The sequence below is a fragment of the Typopeltis vanoorti genome, chromosome 14 (genome assembly GCF_054136105.1).
Source record: "Typopeltis vanoorti isolate ZY-2024b chromosome 14, IOZ_Tvanoo_1.0, whole genome shotgun sequence".
Taxonomy (NCBI): Eukaryota; Metazoa; Arthropoda; class Arachnida; order Uropygi; family Thelyphonidae; genus Typopeltis; species Typopeltis vanoorti.
In genome coordinates this window covers 36,248,897-36,268,770 of record NC_143562.1, presented here as the reverse complement: position 1 = coordinate 36,268,770, position 19,874 = coordinate 36,248,897, and the positions used below count along the sequence as shown (strand labels likewise).

The following is a 19,874-nucleotide window of genomic DNA, read 5'->3' as shown; positions in this document are numbered from 1 at the left end:
GTTCCATTGTGTACATCTACCGAATATTAGTGTGTTTCATCCAATACATTACTCGCTAGAGGGCTCTGAACACTTGACATTATTTTATAATCACCCAGTACTTTACTTTTTTTTCTCTCCCCTTTATTCTTTAATTTTAGTTTCAAATTTTTACGTTTCATAATTTTTTATTCTAAATCTATAGTTCATTCTATTCATCAATGTCCTTGTTTACTTCTTATAGCCATGTTTCATTTTCAGCTATTCAATGTATGTATCTAAATTTCATATAACTGAGCTTTGTTCTCAATACCTTTCTCATAGCATTATGTTGCAAATATCTGGTCATCTTTACTTTCTGAAATTGCACTTACTAGGTATGTTCTTTAAGTTATCCTTAATATAATCTAAATTTTATATGCAAATTTTCCAGAATTGTTATTGTTGAAGGAGGCAGTGAACGTCATAGATCTATTAAGGCAGGAATAATGTATTTAAAACAAGTTGGTAAGGTCATTTTGATACGGACATGCTAAATGAGTATAAAATATTTTATATCATAAAAGGATATTATTATTATCCCAAGACCCCCATGGAGTCGACAGACTCATCTAGGAGGTAGTGTTTGTCATGCACATAGCTCATCATACTGCACCTTAAACACATTCAAATTCTCTACAGATACCATGCTCTTAGGCAATGCATTCCAATCATTCACAACTCTCCATTCAAAAAACCTGCTTCTCGCTCCCCTCTTTATATAACTTCCAGGGATAACCTCTTGTTCTTCTCCAATCTCCCACCATTTTATGAAAAACCTCTTCATAAACCTAATCCCATAACAACCTCTTATTAACATGTACGTCTCTATCACTACTCTTCCTTCCATCCACTAGACTCTGCAAACTGCATCGTTTCAACCTTTCTTTATATTCAACATCCCAGAGATCAGCAACTATTTTGGTCAATTGGCTCTGGACCCTCCTCCACATCATTCCCAGAATCTGTTATGTTGTCCTCACAGTTTTGGCAATATGTTCTCTAAATTTCAGATCGTTATCCACCTCACCCTCCAACAATATATCTCCACCAGGAGTAAATTCTACATCCCATCTTTGTTTTCCAAATTTTAAAACCTTATATTTTGCAACATTGCACTGTCATCCCTACTCCTGTGCTCATTCACTCAGTCTGTTCAACTCTTCTTATAAGACTACAACATCTGCTCTATTCCTCATAACTCGTTCCAACTTTGCATCATCTGCAAACAGCTGAATATCCCCCACTCAAATCTTCCCCAATATCATTAACATACAGATTAAATAGCAATGGCCCTAAAACAGACCCTTGAAGCACACCACTAGTGACTTTCCTCTTCTGGGATATTGCTCCCCCATAGACAACTTGTTGATACCATCAGACAGCCAATCTCCAGTCCAAAGCACTACTCTAATATCCAACTCCATCTGCTCTAGTTTGACTACTATCACTTATCATGCGGTAATCTATCAAAAGCCTTTGCAAAGTCTCAGTATACTGCTGTGTATCGATCTCTCGTGCCCAATGCTGCTGTCACCTTATTGTAATAAGTAAGTAGATTACTAAAACATGACCTTCCTTTAGCAAATCTGTGCTAAAGGAAGGTCATGTCAAATATGTAACTATTTGGCTGATTTTTGGAATGTTATTTGTTCTTATGCCCTTTATCTTAGCATAAATGCAAGAATATGACTGAGGTTAGTGAAATATTTATTTATTATTATTATGCAAGATCCTGTAGGGAGCTCATTAAGGGAGGGCTTCTCACACAGTGCCTAAATATACAGGCATTCGTGCAATTTCAGTATGTGTGATTTTGTTTGCTGCAGAATGTTTATGTCAGTAGTTAGCTATGTTGGCTGAGTAGTTAGTGTATCTGCCCTCTAACCAACAGACTGTGGATTTGAATCCATCATGAGCATGAATGTTTATGAATGTCTTTAGGTGGGAGATGAGTTTGATTGCCTGGTGTCAGACCACTTCTTATTGGAGGCTTGAAGAAGTTTCCTGCTTGGTCTCTATAGAAGGGTTTCTGGACTATGTAAAAAATAAATAAAAATACCAAAAACTATATATAAAAATTAATAAAAATAGGAAAAAGAAAATATAGCCCACACATAGTACAAATGTGTTACAGGTTACAAAAACCTTTAGTGGGTGGAAACTACATAAAAAAAATGTACAAAATATTTGCTTTTTGAAGTGAAAGATTTGTGGAGAGGGAGTGAAACTGGAGAGCAGAGAATAAGAAGAATTACAGCAGTTTTACAACAAAAGTATGTGCAGTTAGCCTAGTGGCTGTGCGCTTTGCAAACACATGCCTGTGGAAGGAGTGTCCTAGGCTTGATTCCCGTCGGTGACGTGAGGAGCTGAAGGATCTTTCTCAGCCATAGCCAAGTTAGCCGGTCTTGGGTGTGGATAGTAGGGTTTTTTCCCCAGTTTATCCTGGGATTTTTCATCCTGCAAAGCAGGCAAACCAGCCTTGAGAACACAACACTACAGGACACAGGATACACCAGGGGATAGGACTGACCACCTTATCCTGTGAACAGTTTTTGAGGTCTGATGATTAATAAACCCTCGACACTGCAAGGTAAAAGAGGGTAAAAAGAAGATGAGATGAGATAACAGGAAAAAAACCAAAAGGAAAACCAAGGTGGACATATATAAATCTAGGTAGATTGATTCAGTCAGAAATCCCTTAAAAGAATGAAATGTTAGATGTGACAATATTGGAGTGCTGACAGGTAATAAGCTAATTTGGAGGAAAAACATGTAGTGCTGTCATAGTAGCCTGAACATCCTTTGAGGGTACATATCAGGAAATTGATAATTTCCTTTTGGTAAGTGGGGAGGGGTAGCTCTATCACCAAATAAGCTTAACTATTTTCCATCATTACTCTCATTAGAGGAGCAACATGTAACTGTAGTTTCAGAAAAGTACGATGTATTTTCATATTTATAATATTCTGAAACATGTTTCATGCAGTTCTCAGTGTAAGTTTTTCTATCTTTTAGATTATGACAATCTACTAAAATGGCCAGCAAACTTACTTACACTGCTAACTGGTCACCTTCACTAGGTTTGCTTTTTAGTTCACAAAATGTTTAAATTCATTACCTTCCAAATATCACTTTATGGTTTTATTCTTATTATATATCTTTACTCCTGTGTTTCCTTTTAAAGTTCCAAATTGTTCCGCTTGTTGGAAAAAAGGAACATATTCCTTACCATAAATGATAATTTAAAAAAAAAAAAAAAAATATATATATATATATATATATATATATATATATATATTTTGCATACTTTCAGCTGAAAGATAGGGATCAAAATATATTGTGAGGACTGTAAAATGTTTACACATATTTAATGACTACAAAAACTGGACTCCAAGCAGCAAAACATTTCTTCTTATTTTGATGATATACAATGAACCAAAACCCCCATCAAGATTGCTATTTTTACCTAATCAACAGGCAATGCTATAACACAAAGAAAAGAAAGGACATTACCTATCAAAATCTTCCCTCTGCCATAAGGCCCATGACTTGATCTATATATATTCACTACAAATTATTAACACAACTGTTTCAGGCATTCTGGAATGTGATCAATATAAATGATAAAAGTAACTTACACAGCATGAAACTGAAGAATGAACACTACTGTTGATGCTTGCGACTTCTGTACTAAAAAATTGTGGGTCTCTAACTCTCTGAGTCTCACTCCTAAGTTCTGTGCAGAATTCACAAGTATGAATTTATACTTAACATTTCTTTTTCATCCCAAAAAAGGTCAGTGAATTGCAGCAATATTTCTGGACCTACACACTAGTTTAGATGTAAAACATATATAAACCAGCTAATGGAGATGTTTGCTAACTGAAACTATGTCTGATGAATTCAAAAGCAAGATTCTCAACATCCATTCCATTTATTCTGTTCTTTTGAGACATGAAAATTTTGAGCATCATAATAAATGGAAATATAAAAAACAGAAATTATTAATTTAAGATCGGAAATTTACTTATGCTTCTGGTGCATAAATCTGGTTATATGAACATATTCTTTTGTGATGAAACAGTAGAGCTGTAAATAGTGGGAAGAGCTACAGAGACATCTTTGTTCCATGCTCAAAAAATATTCTCTACAAAAGCTGAGTAAATGAAACAAACTGCAGAAGAATGAAGAAATGATAACAAGATAAAAAAGAAGCATAGGTTGGTTTCAAAAACATTATATAATAGCAAAATTTAAGGAATAACAAATATGCAGATTTAAAAGCAAAGTGAAACTGCAAATTCAAATACAAATGCAAATTGAAAAATCAGGTTATGAGCAGGAAGATTTATTTTTTAACACTACTTGAAATATTTCATTGAGAATGTTGGTGCAGTGAGCAGAAAGCCGGTTGAAAGACTCCATTAGGATATATAAAAAATGAACATGTTGCTCATGGACCAGTTACCAGAATGCAAAACCATTCCATCTCTATCATTCAAACTGACTGGCTCAATCAGCCCTTGACAAATGGCATCTTCATTCAATAGCAATGGTGGAAGATAATTTCAGTAACAGTATGAAACCACTCTGCTTTATTGAAGAATGTTCGAAAAAGTTCTATGATTGGTCACTAGAGAGGGATTCATGGATTATCAAATGGTTTCCTCTCCTCATCTCACACACCATACTAACATATGGTAAGTCATCATCATCAAATTCCTGATATATATCCTCAAGGGGGGGGGGGTGTACAGGATATGATAGTACTACATGAAAAGTTTACATCATTACTCTATCTACAATTTTCCTCCAAATCAGTCTGTTAAATGTCAAGACTCCAATATTATCAGGTCTTATATTTCTGTCTTCTAAGGTACTTTTTACTGTATCGATCCACTTATATCTTGGTCTTCCTCTGGATCTTTTTCCTGCCAACCTTGCAGAGAACACTTGTTTTGCTAATCTTTCCTCTCCCATTCTGTTTAAGTGATCATACTACCTGAGATTAGCTCTGCTAATGCATTCCTGGATGCTGACAATATCAAGTTCTTTCCTAATATCCTTGTTTTTAATATGATATTGCCATTGATGCCATCTGTTCATGCCCCTAATCTCTCTCAGGACTTTCATATCTGCAGTCTCTAGTCTTTAGTCAAGTGTTTTACTTCTGACCCATCTCTCAGATCCATAAGTTAAAATTGGCTTGAATACTGTCTTGTATACAGCTAATTTCTCTCTCATTCCATATAAATTTATTCAGTTGATTTCCTATCATACCAGCTTTGTTGATTCTGTTGTCTATTTCCATATTTAACTTACCATCTTCACTAAAAATCGTGCTTAAGTAGCTGAAATGTTTTACTTGTTCTATAAGTTCTCCATTCACAATGCAGTTGATATTTTCAATGCTTCTGCCTATTTTCATTGTCTTTGTCTTGTTATTGTCTTGTCTTTTTAATGCTGCCCTTCATGCCATTTATCTATTATAACAGTTATTCAATTTAGTCAGGGAATCTTGCAGATTTATTTAGAAGTATAACATCATCTGCATAAAGCAAAGAGGGAGATTAAGATACCAGGTTTAATATCACTTTCCTTCATAATGTGATCCATATAGATAATGAAGAAGAGAGGGGATAATGTACATCCTTGTCTGACACCACATTTAGCATTAAACCATCTTCCAGTACTTAAATAAAAATAAGTACAGGAAGAATAAATACTAAGTATTGCTTGATATAATGTCCCATTAACACTATATAACTGTAGCGTTTAGAACAGCTTCTCTCTTGGCACCTTGTCATATGCCTTTTCCAGATCGACAAAACTTAAATACAAATCTTTGTTATAATCCCATGCTTTCTCAACTATTTGTCGTAAAGTGAAAATCTGATCCTGACAGCCTCTATTTGGCCTGAATCCAGCTTGTTCTTCTCCAAGCTTCTCTTCCACAATCTTTCTCAACTGTTTCTCAAGTATACTTGCATATATCTTACCAGGAACACTCAGTAATGAAATGCCTCTGTAGTTCTCACATTCAATTTTATTTCTCTTTTTATATGTAAGTACTATGAGAGCTCTACTCCAATCATCAAGAATTCTTCCCTCTATCCAGGCCTTCTAAACCGTGCAGTGCAGCCACTGTAAGACTTTTATACCACCATACTTCAGCATTTCATTTTGAATATCATCTACTCCTGCTGCCTTTCCACATTTCAAGCCTTTGATGTTTTTTTCTACTTCATGTATGGATACAAAATAAATAAAAAAAAACTCACGTAGAAAGATTATTTAATAGTAAATAATCTTTAAATAATTTATTTACTATTAAATAATCTTTCTACGTCAGTTTTTTCCATTATTTATTTTGTATTGATATGTCTACTCACAGTTTACCTCTTTTAAAACTTATTCATGTATGGATATATATTCCTGACTGCATGCGTGGTCAGTGTTTTTTACCACTGTGCTGTCATCATTGCTTGTTTCATTTAGCAATTTTTCGAAGTAATTACTCCATACTTCAAGGATATCTTTTTCTCCTGTTTTCATTTCACCTTTATCATCTCTAATTTCTTTTACAGCAGTCTTTCCTCCATTTCTAAGCTTCTTCAACAACCACCAGAATATTTTGCCACCTTCTTGATATTTATTTTCTATGTTCTTGCCAAAGTCTTCCCATGACTTTTGTTTAGCTAGTTTTACAGTGTTTAGCTTTCTTACATTTGTCTCTACATTCTCTAAGAGCACAAGCTGACTTATTTGCCAGGAACTTTTGATATGCTTTCTTCTTTTCCTTCACTGCCTCTTTAACCTTACTGTGTCTGCCATGGAGTTCTGATTTTTCTATTCTTGCACACAACCTCACATGCCTCTCTGGCTGAATCAATCAGTGTTTTCTTCATGGCTTGCCACTTAATCTAGAAAGTTTGGTTCCTGCTCTCAAACTCTTTCATTTTTTCTTGAATGATATATTTATGTATTTTAGTCTACATTTCACATCTGAGAGCTGCTCAACTTTTATTCTATTTAAAACTTTCTTGCATGTTCTTTTCAATATGAAGTTCAATTTTATCCTGCTCAAGACTAAATGGTGATCATATGGTAAGTTTCAAGTCATAATCACCATCATCCAATGAAAAAGATAAAAATTTATGACATGAAATATAAAAATAAAGATATGATTTGTATATTACTTACTACAGCCATTTTATTGTATAGCCTTGGCCAAAATGGAAGTGCTCCTTTAACAGCTTCACTGTCTTTTTGAATACAGAGATCTGAAATTTCTTGTAATGCCTATAAAGGATAAAGAATAGATTATTTCTCTTCTCAAAATCAGTTTCTAAAAAAACAGGATGAAAAATTAAAACATCTTAAGTGATAGAAACTTCAACTGCTCGGTGAGAAGAAGAAAAAATGCATTATAATATTACTGAAGCAACATTAATATTGCTTAATAACAGTGTAATTTACACACTTCAAGTAATAATACTTGAACCACATGTGATAGAGGTTACATGAGGTTATGAGAGTGTTGAATCTGGTTATAGGATCAGAAAAACTGTCTATAACCAAGATGGCTACATTGCCACCAACTGGAGAGGGTGATTATGTGTTGACTTGAAAGGTGGTAAAACATACAATTTTCAGTTAAAAGGGGTATATGTATATCTACAAGATAGATGATTATGACAAACTTAGGAAGCAGCTTGAAGCAGTGCCATTGGCATAACAATTTGAAAGGGAAGGATGTTCACAATGCATGGGGGGATACATTACATTACATTAGCAAGGCGCTATCATGCCCGGGGGGGGGGCTTTTGGCCTCAAGCACCACATGTCGCCACTGGGCACGGTCCTCTGCGACTTTCCGCCACATTCTGGTCTCCAGCCCAACAGCCTGCAGGTCTTCCTTCTTCTGATCCACCATCTCCTTCTCGGTCTCCCTGATCGTGGTTGGGCCTCCCACACTTGTCTCAGAGTCCTTTCGGGGTCCATACGGTACAGGTGCCCCAGCCACTGAAGACGCCGGGCTAGCAGCTGCATCAAGATGTCTTCCGAGTTGTATAAAGCATGTATGGCAGCATTGGACCACCTCCTCCAGACTCCGTCTGCCATGACCCTTCCATAGATACGTCGTAGCATCTTGTTCTCGAATACTCTCAGGTGATCGGCTTGTCTCGCCGTGAGAGTCCACGCTTCAGCACCGTAGAGGAGAACAGGCCTGATCAAAATCTTGTATAGCCCCACCTTTGTAGTCCAAGACAACAAGTGTGAGGCAAAAAGGGGACGCACCTGATAATAGGCCACATTCGCAGCATTTACCTGACTCTGGACATCAGCCACAACTTTGTTGTCTTCAGTCACAAAAGAACCCAAGTACCTAAATACCTTCTCCCTCTCAAATTGTGCAGCTCCCTCTGGATCTTGAGCAGCATGGCGACTCATAAAAAAGGTATTTTGTCTTCTCGGCATTTATCTCCAGGCCAACTTCTTTTGCAGCTTCTTCAATAGCAGTAACCACTAGATTGAAGAGAATCAGAGAAAGCCCATCACCCTGCTTCATACCGGTCTGTACTTGAAACGGGTCCGACAGGTCACCTTCTGCTTTCACTCTTGCTCTCCTGCACCATTTTTCGGAGTTTTCTCAGCTCTTCTAACACCTGCCATATAGTCTATGAAAATATTATGAACTTCCCGGTTATATTCCAGCACTTTTCAAAAACTTGGCGCAGCGTGAAGAGTTGGTCTATTGTAGAATGGTTCCTTCTGAAGCCCGTCTGGTAGTCACCAAGGCACTCTTCTGCATATGGTGTGAGGCGCATTAGCATGATGTTAGATAGCACCTTGTAGCCAGTCAACAGCAGTGAGATGCCCCTATAGTTGACGCATTGAGCCTTATATACTGGGAGATGATCAGCGACTCCTTCCACTCGTCCGGCAGCCGTTCTTCTCGCCAGATCATCAAGATGAGCCGGTGCAGCTGCTTCAGCAGGATGTCCCCACCATTCTTCAGGAGCTCCGTTGGTATGCAGTCCACTCCTGGAGCCTTATTATTTTTCAGCATGCAGATAGCACGAGTAATCTCACTAAATGTCGACTCTTCAATAAATGGTTCAGCAGTTTGATAAGGCGTATAATCCCTCGATACTGATGTTCCAGCATTGACAGCAAGTTCGTGAAATATCTACGCCACCAAGCGAGAGCATCTTTTGAGTTTGTTAATAGATTTCCACTCTCATCTTTTATGGTTGCCACTTGTGTCTGGGTACCTCGCATGGCTTTGATCGTCCAGTACATCTCCCGTCCATTATTCGTCACCCTATTTCTCTCTATACTAGCCACTTTCTCATTAAGATACTTCCGCTTTTCACTGCGTAGACATGTATTCACCACTCTTCTCATCCTCTCATATGCAGCTTTCTTCCTGCTATCCACTAGGTAGTTCAATAGTGCTTCCCTTCATTTCGCTACAGCTTCTTCACACTCTCTATTAAACCATGCTTTTCTCCTCCTCTTTCCCACAGTTCTCGTGGCAGCTAATGCGATCGTATTTTTGATGGTGTCCCACATCCCATCTGGATCATCCTCTTCCTCCTGTAACTCCCCAAAACGATTCTGCAACTCTAACTGGAAAGCCCGCTTGCCTTCCGCTGTTTTCAACTTGTCCAGGTCCCATGCTGATTGCATGATAGGACACACGGGCTTCTGAACCGCAATTCTATGCCTGAAATTGTAGGCTACCAGATGGAGATAGCGACAGATGGTCGCTATCTCCATCTGCTCCTCTGAAACTTCTCACATCTGAGATGGAGCTGTGGTGACGTCGATACACTAGTACATGGTCTATTTGGTTAGCTGTTCTACCGTCCGGCGATCTCCAGGTCTGCTTGTGGACGTCTTTATGCACAAACATAGTGCTCTTTACAAAGCATCCCGTAGTGGCGGCAAAACTCGCAAGTCGGATCCCGTTATCATTGCACTCATGTAGGCTCTCACTACCCATGAAAGGGTGCCACACACACACACACTCTCCCCAGCTTTGCATTGAAATCTCCCACTACTAGCTTGACGTCATAGGACGGTAGATTAGCACAAGTATGCTCAAGCACTTCGTAGAAACAATCTTTAGCTTCTTCCGAGCTCTCTTCAGTAGGCGCATAACAGTTCACAATAGACACATTTTGAAACGTCCCTTAACTCTAATAGTACACAGCCTATTGTTCACAGGTTTAAAATCTAAAATATTACACAAAAATTTATCACCAACTAAAAACGCAGTTCCGAGTACTTTTCGTCCTCTGTCATCACCACTATAGTATAGCATGCACCCCTGATTGCGGGTCGAGCCATGTCCCGGCCATTGCACCTCTTGTACAGCACAAAGTCCAATTTTATACTGTCATAAGACATTCGTCACATTAAAAAGAATTCCTTCTTTCACCAAACTTCGTATGTTCCAGGTCCCAAAACGATTAATAATCATCATCACAAAGGCGTCCGAATTCCAAGGCTTCTGTTTTGTTTGTTTCGTAACCAATAGGGTTTTTACAGGAGGAGTGGTTGGCCCCTCGCTAACCCTCCCCTTATATTAGGATTCCTTAACTAAATTGAGCAGCATAGTACTAGCGACAGAAATCCTTAAGCAGTTGCATACAACAAAGTACTATAATAGCTTCTACTCAAATTAGGCTTAGTTGCTCGCACATTCTCTACCACTACAGTTTCATAACGTATACTCACTAAAAACCAATAGACAATTTACACAAACCTATATGCAATGTGCTCAATCTAAACATCATAATTTTAAAAGAAATACTCCTCAACAAAAATATTTCGCTAAAACGCGTAAACAACTTTATACAGATAAATCAACCACCAGCCACACGTCACGGGGGGGATAGTCAAGGGATATCTGGAGAAAGCCATATCACACTATATACCCAAGTGTCAGGAGAGTAAATGTAGGAGTTAGATGGATGAGAAGTATCTTTAAGCATGAGTTGAAAAAAATAAAATGTTGTTGAAGGTATATAAGGAGAAAGGTGACCAGCTAACATATGAACAGTACAAGGAACAGGCAAGAAAGATAACCAGCATGGTAAGGAAGGCAAATTCTAATTATGAGAAGAAATTAGCCAAAGGAAATCCCAAAGAGTTCTTTCATTATGTAGCATAGTAGGAAGAATGACTATGGAAGGATAACTTTTCAATGAATGCTAATGGTAGAGAGGCAACAGAAGCAGACAATAATTGAGCGACTGAGTGACCACTCCGCAAAAGTATATCATCCAAGTGAGGATACTGCTGTGGCAGAGGTGACAAGGACTGATGTGCAGAGATTGATAAACTGGAGGTACTTAGGATACTGCAGAATCTGAATGCAAATACATCTTGGGATTAAATGGGATATTAATTCACATTTTAGAAAAAGGTACAAGGGAACTGCTGGTACCATTAATTAGGCTGTTTAAGTCTTAGTTTTGGAAAAAGTCCCAAGGGAGTGGAAAGATGGCAAAATAATTCTTCTGTATAAGGGAGGTTCTAAGACTTAGTTTATAATTTGCAATAGCAAATTACAAATTAATTTGTATCTCAGGAAGAGTGGTAAAAGTATTGGAAAAGTTGTTCAAAGAGAATTTAGGAATGGGTGGATAAGAATATTATACTCTACGAGGAGCAGCATGGCTTAGTAATTTACTAAACTTTTTATAATAGAGTAACAGCAGAGTTGGATAAAGGAAATGCCAACATGATGATACTGTTGGATTTTGCAAAGACATTTGACAGGATGCCACATGGAATTCTATTAAGCAAACCGGAACAAATGGGGGATGGATATGAAACTGGATATGGATACAAGGGTGGCTGATGGACAGATACCAAAAAGTGGTATACAGAAGGGCAGAATCTGGGAGAAAGCAGATGACTAGTGGTGTATTTTCAAGACTGTGCCTGGACCACTGCTATTTAATTTGTATATAAATACAGGAAATAACATGAAGAGATTTCTTCAATTCACACAATAACACAAGGAAGGGAATGAATAATATCTATTCAAAGGCGATATATTTCAACCGGAAATTTACACACCATCATCAGTGGCAAATGGTAGTTTAACAGACAGTGGAATGCAAACAATGTATTAATCTGAAACAGTGAAAGCCATGTTATATACCACATGGCTCTCACTGTATCAAATTAAGGCATAACTGAGAAGACATTGTATTATATTATTAACTAACTATTGTTAATTAAAACTTTGATGATGTGTAATTAAAGTAACTCTCCTGCATCTTTGATAGTGAGAGGCAGTTGTTCCAATTCAAGTTCAGACAATGAAGTAAGCTTAGGTGCTTTTTTTAAATAAACATTAGGAATTCATTGCAACAACAATGGAGTAAGCGTGTGTTTCAGACCAAAGGATATTGTGGTCTGTATCTATTTCATGTTTTGCAAGGCCAGATTTCCTATTAATGATATGACCGGTGTTCTTGTATTCTTTTTCTGCTAAATGTCCAGCTTGTCCAAAATACGAAAGGTGACAGTCAAAGAACTTGGTAGACGCCAAGAAGAACAAGAGGGGAACATTTATCTTCAGATGATAATGATGATAGTTTGTTGAACAAATGTAGCCACTAGATTGTGCTTCTTAAGAATTCTAGAAACTGGTTTTGAGATGCTAGAAATGTATGGTATAGGGATTCTACGTACTGCTTCCTTGTTATATGAGCTAGCAATATAGGAATTTAAAAAAACTTTGTGTGGTCTGCTCTGAGATGCCCTGAATTTCATATATTGTTTGATGTTGAAAATCTTGCTGTAGTTGTTGCAGTGTAAACAACTAATGTGAGCATTATATGTCTACACTGCATTATATGTCAATACATTATGATAAAGCTTTGATAATTCCAATCTTTTGAGAGGGATTGTGAACTGATTGCTGTTGAATGTAGTGTCCAGTGAAGGTAGACTTTTGATAAACAGAAGTAATTACCGTATTTTCTGGTGTATAAGATGCACTTTTTTACTTTAAAAATTCATCTTAAAAATGGGGTGCATCTTATATAAAGAAGGTAAAGATTGTTTCCTCTTTTCAAAGTCATACGCACTCCCTTTTATGTTCCAAGATCTTTGTAGGCAGTTAATGGTGCCTACAAAGATCTTGTAGGCACCATTAACTGGTGCCTACAAGATCTTTTAGGCACCATTAACAAGATCTTTTAGGCACCATTAACCGTGACCTTCACGTGACTTCTAGCACATCATTGGCTAAGAACGGGGAGTCCCTATTCAAGTTTCATAATATCTTATCCAAGTAATCAGTTACCGATGTTTATCAGTATTGAGTTGACATGTTGAGATATTTTGTGTTAGGTTTTTTCCAGAAAATTGTATTAAATTTCTTGGGTGCGTCTTATACACCGGAAAATATGGTAGTTCACCTGATGAGCAGAGGAGTGGTATGTCTAAGAAGGATAATTTGTTTTCCTTTTCTACATCCATAGTGAAATAAATTTGTGGATGCAGATTGTTTGTTTGCTAGAAAGGCAGGTAGTGTGTCTTCATTGTGGGACCATATTGCAAAAATGTCATCTATATTAGGTACCCAAAACAAGAGCTGAGGATGTGTGGATGAGAAAAGAATGTCTTCTAAATATTCGAAATAGAAGTTGGTGAGAGCAGGAGAGAGTGAATTTTCTTTCCATGACAGTTGCTTCAACTTGCCTATAGATTCTGTTTTGACAAAGAAAATAACCACGGTGAACAACGAAGTCGAATAATTTTCACGGCTGGTGGAAAGGGTTGTGAGAGCAAACGAAGAGTGTCTTCTATAGGTACATTAGTGAAAAGTGATTTAATAACAAAAGGAACCATTAAATCATTCTCTGTGCTCAATATGGAACCTTTTTTTCACTTTATCTAGAAAATTGGCAGAATTTTTTATGAAAGAGCAGGAATTACCAATATGAGCTTTTAATAAATGTGCTAAAAACTTTAGCTATGTGATATGTTGGAGAATCTATATGATCAACAATTGGACAAAGAGAAATGCCTTCCTTGTGAATCTTTGGAAGATTTTTGAAGATTTTCTTTTGGTGACTTTAATATGTGCCTTTTTTCCCAAGATCTACAAAACAATCCTTGTTATATAAACAAAGTGGATATTATATCCAGCATTATTTCAAAGCCAAATGTAGAAACTATGAAAGTTTTGTGAGTTGACCAGAGAGCTTGTGGGAATATATTTCCTCAGTATTCACAAGTTGCCTTAGTGTAGACTACTTAAGACATAGGCGCCACCCAAATATCTATATATTCACCTTTTATTAGTCCATTTTGATAAGGTTTCACTGGCATGACAGCTGTTTCAAACTGGTTGATTCTCTTCAGAGACCAGGCAGAAACCTTAAGAGAGCAAAAACTCTCATTACACTATCATCATCATCAAATTCCTGCCATGTACCCTCAAGGGGTGTACAGGATATGACAGTACTACATGAAAAAATTATCTCATTACTAACTTCCTATCTACAATTTTCCTCCAAATCAGTCTGTTACTTGTCAAGACTCCAACATTATCAGATCTTATATTTCTATCGTCTAAGGCACTTTGTACCGTATCAATCCACCTATATCTTGGTCTTCCTCTAGGTCGTTTTCCTGCCAACCTGGCAGAGAACACTTGTTTTGCTAATCTTTCCTCTCCCATTCTATTTAAGTGACCATACCATCTGAGATTAGCTCTGCTAACGCATTCCTGGATGCTGACAATGTCAAGTATTTTCCTAATATCCTCATTTTTAATATGATATTGCCATTGATGCCATCTGTTCACGCCTCTAATCTTTCTCAGGACTCTCATATCTGCGGTCTCTAGTCTTTGGTCAAGTGTTTTACTTCTGACCCAGCTCTCAGATCCATAAGTTAAAATTGGTTTGAACACAGTCTTGTATACAGCTAATTTAGTGTTCCGACTAATTTCTTTCTTATTCCATATGAATTTATTCAATTGACTTCCCACGATACCAGCTTTGCTGATTCTGTTGTCTATTTCTATATTTAGTTTACCATCTTCAGTAAAAATTGTGCCTAAGTAGCTGAAATGTTTTACTTGTTCCACAGGTTCTCCATTCACACATTTTCAATGATTCTGCCTATTTTCATTGTCTTTGTCTTTTTATTGCTGACCTTCATACCATATCTATTACAACAGCTATTCAATTTAGTCAGAGAATCTTGCAGACTTGTAGCGGATTTATTTAGAAGTATAACATCATCCGCATAAAGCAAAGAGCTGACATTAACATCTCCAATTTTGATATCAGGTTTAATACCACATTCCTTCATAATGTGATCCATATAGATAATGAATAACAGAGGGGATAATGTACATCCTTGTCTCACACCAGATTTAACATTAAACCATCTTCCTGTACTTCCTTCAATTCTAACTGCTGACTCACAACTCAAATAAAGACTAAGTATTGCTTGATATAATGCCCCATTGACACCATATAACTGCAGCGTATTGAATAGCTTCTCTCTTGGCACCTTGTCATATGCCTTTTCCAAATCGACAAAACTTAAATACAGATCTTTGTTATATTCCCATGCTTCCTCGACTATTTTTCGTAAAGTGAAGATCTGATCCTGACAGCCTCTAATTGGCCTGAATCCAGCTTGTTCTTCACCAAGCTTTTCTTCCACAATTCTTCTCAACCGTTTCTCAAGTATACTTGCATAGATCTTGCCAGGAACACTCAGTAGGGAAATACCTCTGTAATTCTCACATTCAGTTTTATTTCCCTTTTTATATATGGGTACTATGAGAGCTCTACTCCAATCATCGGGAATTTGTCCCTCTGTCCAGGCTTTCTGAACTATGCAGTGCAGCCACTGTAAGACTCTTATACCACCATACTTCAGCATTTCTGGTCGAATATCATCTACTCCTGCTGCCTTTCCACATTTCAAGCCTTTGATGGCTTTTTCTACTTCAAGTATGGATATGTATTCCTGACTGCATGCCTGGTCAGTGTTTTTTATCACTGTGCTGTCATCACTGCTTGTTTCATTTAGCAGTTTTTCAAAGTAATTACTCCATACTTCAAGGATATCTTTTTCTCCTGTTTTCATTTCACCTTTATCATCTCTAATTCCTTTTACAGCACTCTTTCCTCCATTCCTAAGCTTCTTCAACAACCTCCAGAATATTTTACCACCTTCTTGATATTTATTTTCTATATTCTTGCCAAAGTCCTCCCATGACTTTTGTTTAGCTAGTTTTACACACTGTTTAGCTATCTTACATTTGTCTCTGTATTCTGTAAGAGTAAAAGCTGACTTATTTGCCAGGAACTTTTGATATGCTTTCTTCTTTTCTTTCACTGCCTCTTTAACTTCCTGTGTCCACCAGGGAGTTCTGATTTTTTTATCCTTGCACACAACCTCACCACATGCCTCTCTGGCAGAATCAATCAATGTTTCCTTCAGAGTTTGCCACTGAATCTCCAAGGTTTGATTCCTGTCCTCAAACTCTTTCATTTTCTTTTCAATAATATTTCTGTATTTTAGTCTACAGTTCACATCTGAGAGCTGCTCAACTTTTATTCGCTTTAAAACTTTCTTACATGTTATTCTTTTCAATATGAAATTCAATTTTATCCTGCTCAAGACTAAATAGTGATCACTTCCAATTTCAAATCCTCTGTACACTCTGGTGTCCTGCACCAGGGAGAAAACATCACTATCAACAATAACATAGTCAATGAGACTTTTCTTATTCCTAGCCTCTTCTCTCCATGTGAATTTGTGCACATTTTTATATTGGAACATGGTGTTAGTAATAACCAGTCCATGTCCTGAGCAGAAATCCAACAGATATTTGCCATTATTATTAGCTTTGCTCTTTTCTCCAAATTTTCCCAAAATATTTTTGTATGTCTCACAATCATTTCCTACTCTACTATTTAGATCCCCAACAAGGACCAACTTTTCCTTTTTCATTGTGTCAGTTGCTTTTTCTAAAGCCTCAAAAAATTCCTCCACTTCTACCTTAGTAGAACCTTCTGTGGGACCATAGGCACAAATAAGTCTCATTGTCCAGTTCCCCATTCTCATATTTGCCCACATTACTCTACTTGAGACTGACTGCCATTCAAGAAGATTAGCCTCGTATTTTGTGTTGAATACTATGGCTACTCCTTTTCCTTGATTGTCATTGCCTGAATATAACATTTTGTATTTATTGCTCAGAAAGATCTCACCAGTTTTGGTCTTTTTTGTTTCAGTCACCCCTATTATGTCGATCTGGTACTTATCTAATTCTCAGCTAGCTCCATTTCTTTGTCATTCAGGCTTCTTATGTTGATAGTACCGATCTTTAACTCTGGTGATGTTGAGTTGGGGTTTGTTTTCAGATTTGTTCCAGTAGCTGACTTTTCGCTGTTCGCCCTGGTTCCCGAAAACAACGGGGGCCTTGTTTAACCGGGCGACGCCCCAGCCGGCATGAAATTTTGTCATGTTGTACCATCATTTTTTATTTTGGTTTAACCAATAAGAATACAATTTGGTCGGCTAAATCCCAAATTGCCAGCCCATCCTCGTTCGTTCAGTATCAAAGTAGATACCCAACAGGGTGCACCACGAGAAGGTGAGGATTGGACATTAGGTCAGAAGCCCTGGTCGGTTCTCCGCATTCCTTTAAAGGCTATGTGGAGGTCTCCTCTCAGTTATACAGCTTTGACCCTTAAGCACCACTAAGGAACTTGAAATGTTAAAGAAAGGTAATTTTCATAAGCGAACTCTCGGTCAGTACGTAAAAGTAATTACTAAAATAAAGAGCCAAAAGGCTTCAGTTCAATGATGCAAAATTACATAAACAAAGTGGATATTAGATCCAGCATTATTTCAAAGCCGAATGTAGAAACTATGAAAATTTCGTGAGTTGACCAGATAGCTTGCAGGAATACATTCCTCAGCATAATGCTGGATCTAATATCCACTTTGTTTATGATATTTTGAATTACAGAACTGAAGCCTTTTGGCTCTTTATTTTAGTAAATTCTTGTTATATTTATTTACAGGTTTTTTTCTTAATACTGGGTAAGTAACATGACATCCCTACCTCGCTTAGTAAAGGTCTGAAGTGGCATTAACAAAAAAAAAAAAAAAAAATGCTAGAGAGCAATTCCTAACTTAAGTAATTCTTGTTCAGCCCATGATATTAATATGCTCCAAGTTTCCCCATCTTTCATGTTCAAGTTTACCATGAAACACAATGATAATAAAACAATGTGCTGGATTGGTATGATCTATAAAAATTGTTTACGACATGACAAAATGAATATAAAGAATATAACCTTACCTTGAGTTTTGTTGTAACATCTCGCTTTATCATTTTTCTCATAACCATGCGAAAATCACCATCAACAGCACTATTAGCATCTTCACTTTGTTGTCCTGTAGCAGGTATATAACCTGGTATGCCCATAGATAATCCAGCAAATCCAACAAAACCTGCAAAGCCAGTCCCAGTAGTTGAGAGCAGTTCAGCACTGCGACCACTGTTTGATGGCTACAAAACATTTAATTTTGTCAATAAAAACTTAATTTATTGTACTACTAGCATTCTTATTACTACAGTAAATGAATTTTTTAAATACACATGTAATTTACAAATATACATAAAATTACTTAAATAATTAGGATGAAGATCTTGCATAAATGACATCTCAAGCATAGTTCAAAAATGATACATTTTAAACTATTAGGGTATAGGTTTTTTCTTTTAAGATACTGTGGGAACTAGGTGACAATCTCAAGTTCATTTCAGTTACCTGTTATTCACTTCCTAATTATAATTACAATATAAGAAGAATATGAATATGAATAAGAAGAAACATCCTCTATTGAATATAGTTCATCATCATGCATATCAAGGATTTAGGGCTAGCATTCTTTTCTTTTTCCTAATGGCCTGTACTTTAAGGCTTGTTTTGGTAATCTTTCTAGTTTCATTCTTTGAACGTGTTCCATGGTGGGACTACTATTGTATACTTTTAGTCTGGTTTGTTTTTGAACTAGGTTTGGTTTAAATATAGAGTTAATTACACCTGTTATTTTTAAATATTTTGCAATTTTTACGTCTATCTTTTTCGTTTTCATATGTGATCATACATATGAAAGAGCAAATGTGAAATTCTGCATGACACTGGGCAAATCTGCCACAGAGACATTTGACATGATTCGGCAAGTTTACTGCGATGCTGAAATGAGTTCTTTTGAGGTGTTTTGAGTGGCATGCGTGCTTCAAGAGAGGAAGAACATCACCGGAAGACGATGAGAGATCAGGAAGACCTTCAACGAGCTCAACCCCCAAAAATGTCTAAACCATTTGGCAACTTGTGCATGAGGATCATCAGAGAACACCCCACAACATTGCTGCCATTGTTGGTGTGTCATACAGAACAGTCCAAGCAATCCTCACATGTGATTTGAACATGCACCATGTTGTCAAGTTCATCCCCAGGCTGCTGACCCAGGAGCAGAAGGAACACTGTGTCGAAGTCTGCAAAGAACTCCATCAGCATGACGTGGATGACCCATCCTTCATGTCGAGGATCATTACCAGTGACAAAACTTGGGTGTACGGGTACGACCCTTTATGACATTGTGCATCGAGAATTCGTCCTCAGGGGCCAGACCGTCAATAGCGAGATCTACTGCCAGATTTTAAGGCATCTGAGGGAGGACATTTGGCGAAAGTGACAGGATCTGTAGCACGCGAAAAACTGGATGCTCCACGACGACAATGCACCCTGTCACCGAGCTCTCCTTACACG

The 19,874-nt window shown here is 37.2% G+C and overlaps 1 protein-coding gene across 1 annotated transcript in view; it reads right to left on the bottom strand.

Moving 5' to 3' along the window:
- Positions 1-19,874, bottom strand: part of Ltn1 (E3 ubiquitin-protein ligase listerin) — a 359,867-nt gene that overhangs the window by 327,749 nt on the left and 12,244 nt on the right. The window contains exons 2-3 of the mRNA XM_090403432.1: positions 18,398-18,607; positions 7,225-7,323 (exon numbers count right to left, since the gene is read on the bottom strand). Of these exons, the coding sequence (XP_090259558.1) occupies positions 7,225-7,323; positions 18,398-18,607 (309 nt within the window). The remainder of the gene's footprint in view (positions 1-7,224; positions 7,324-18,397; positions 18,608-19,874) is intronic.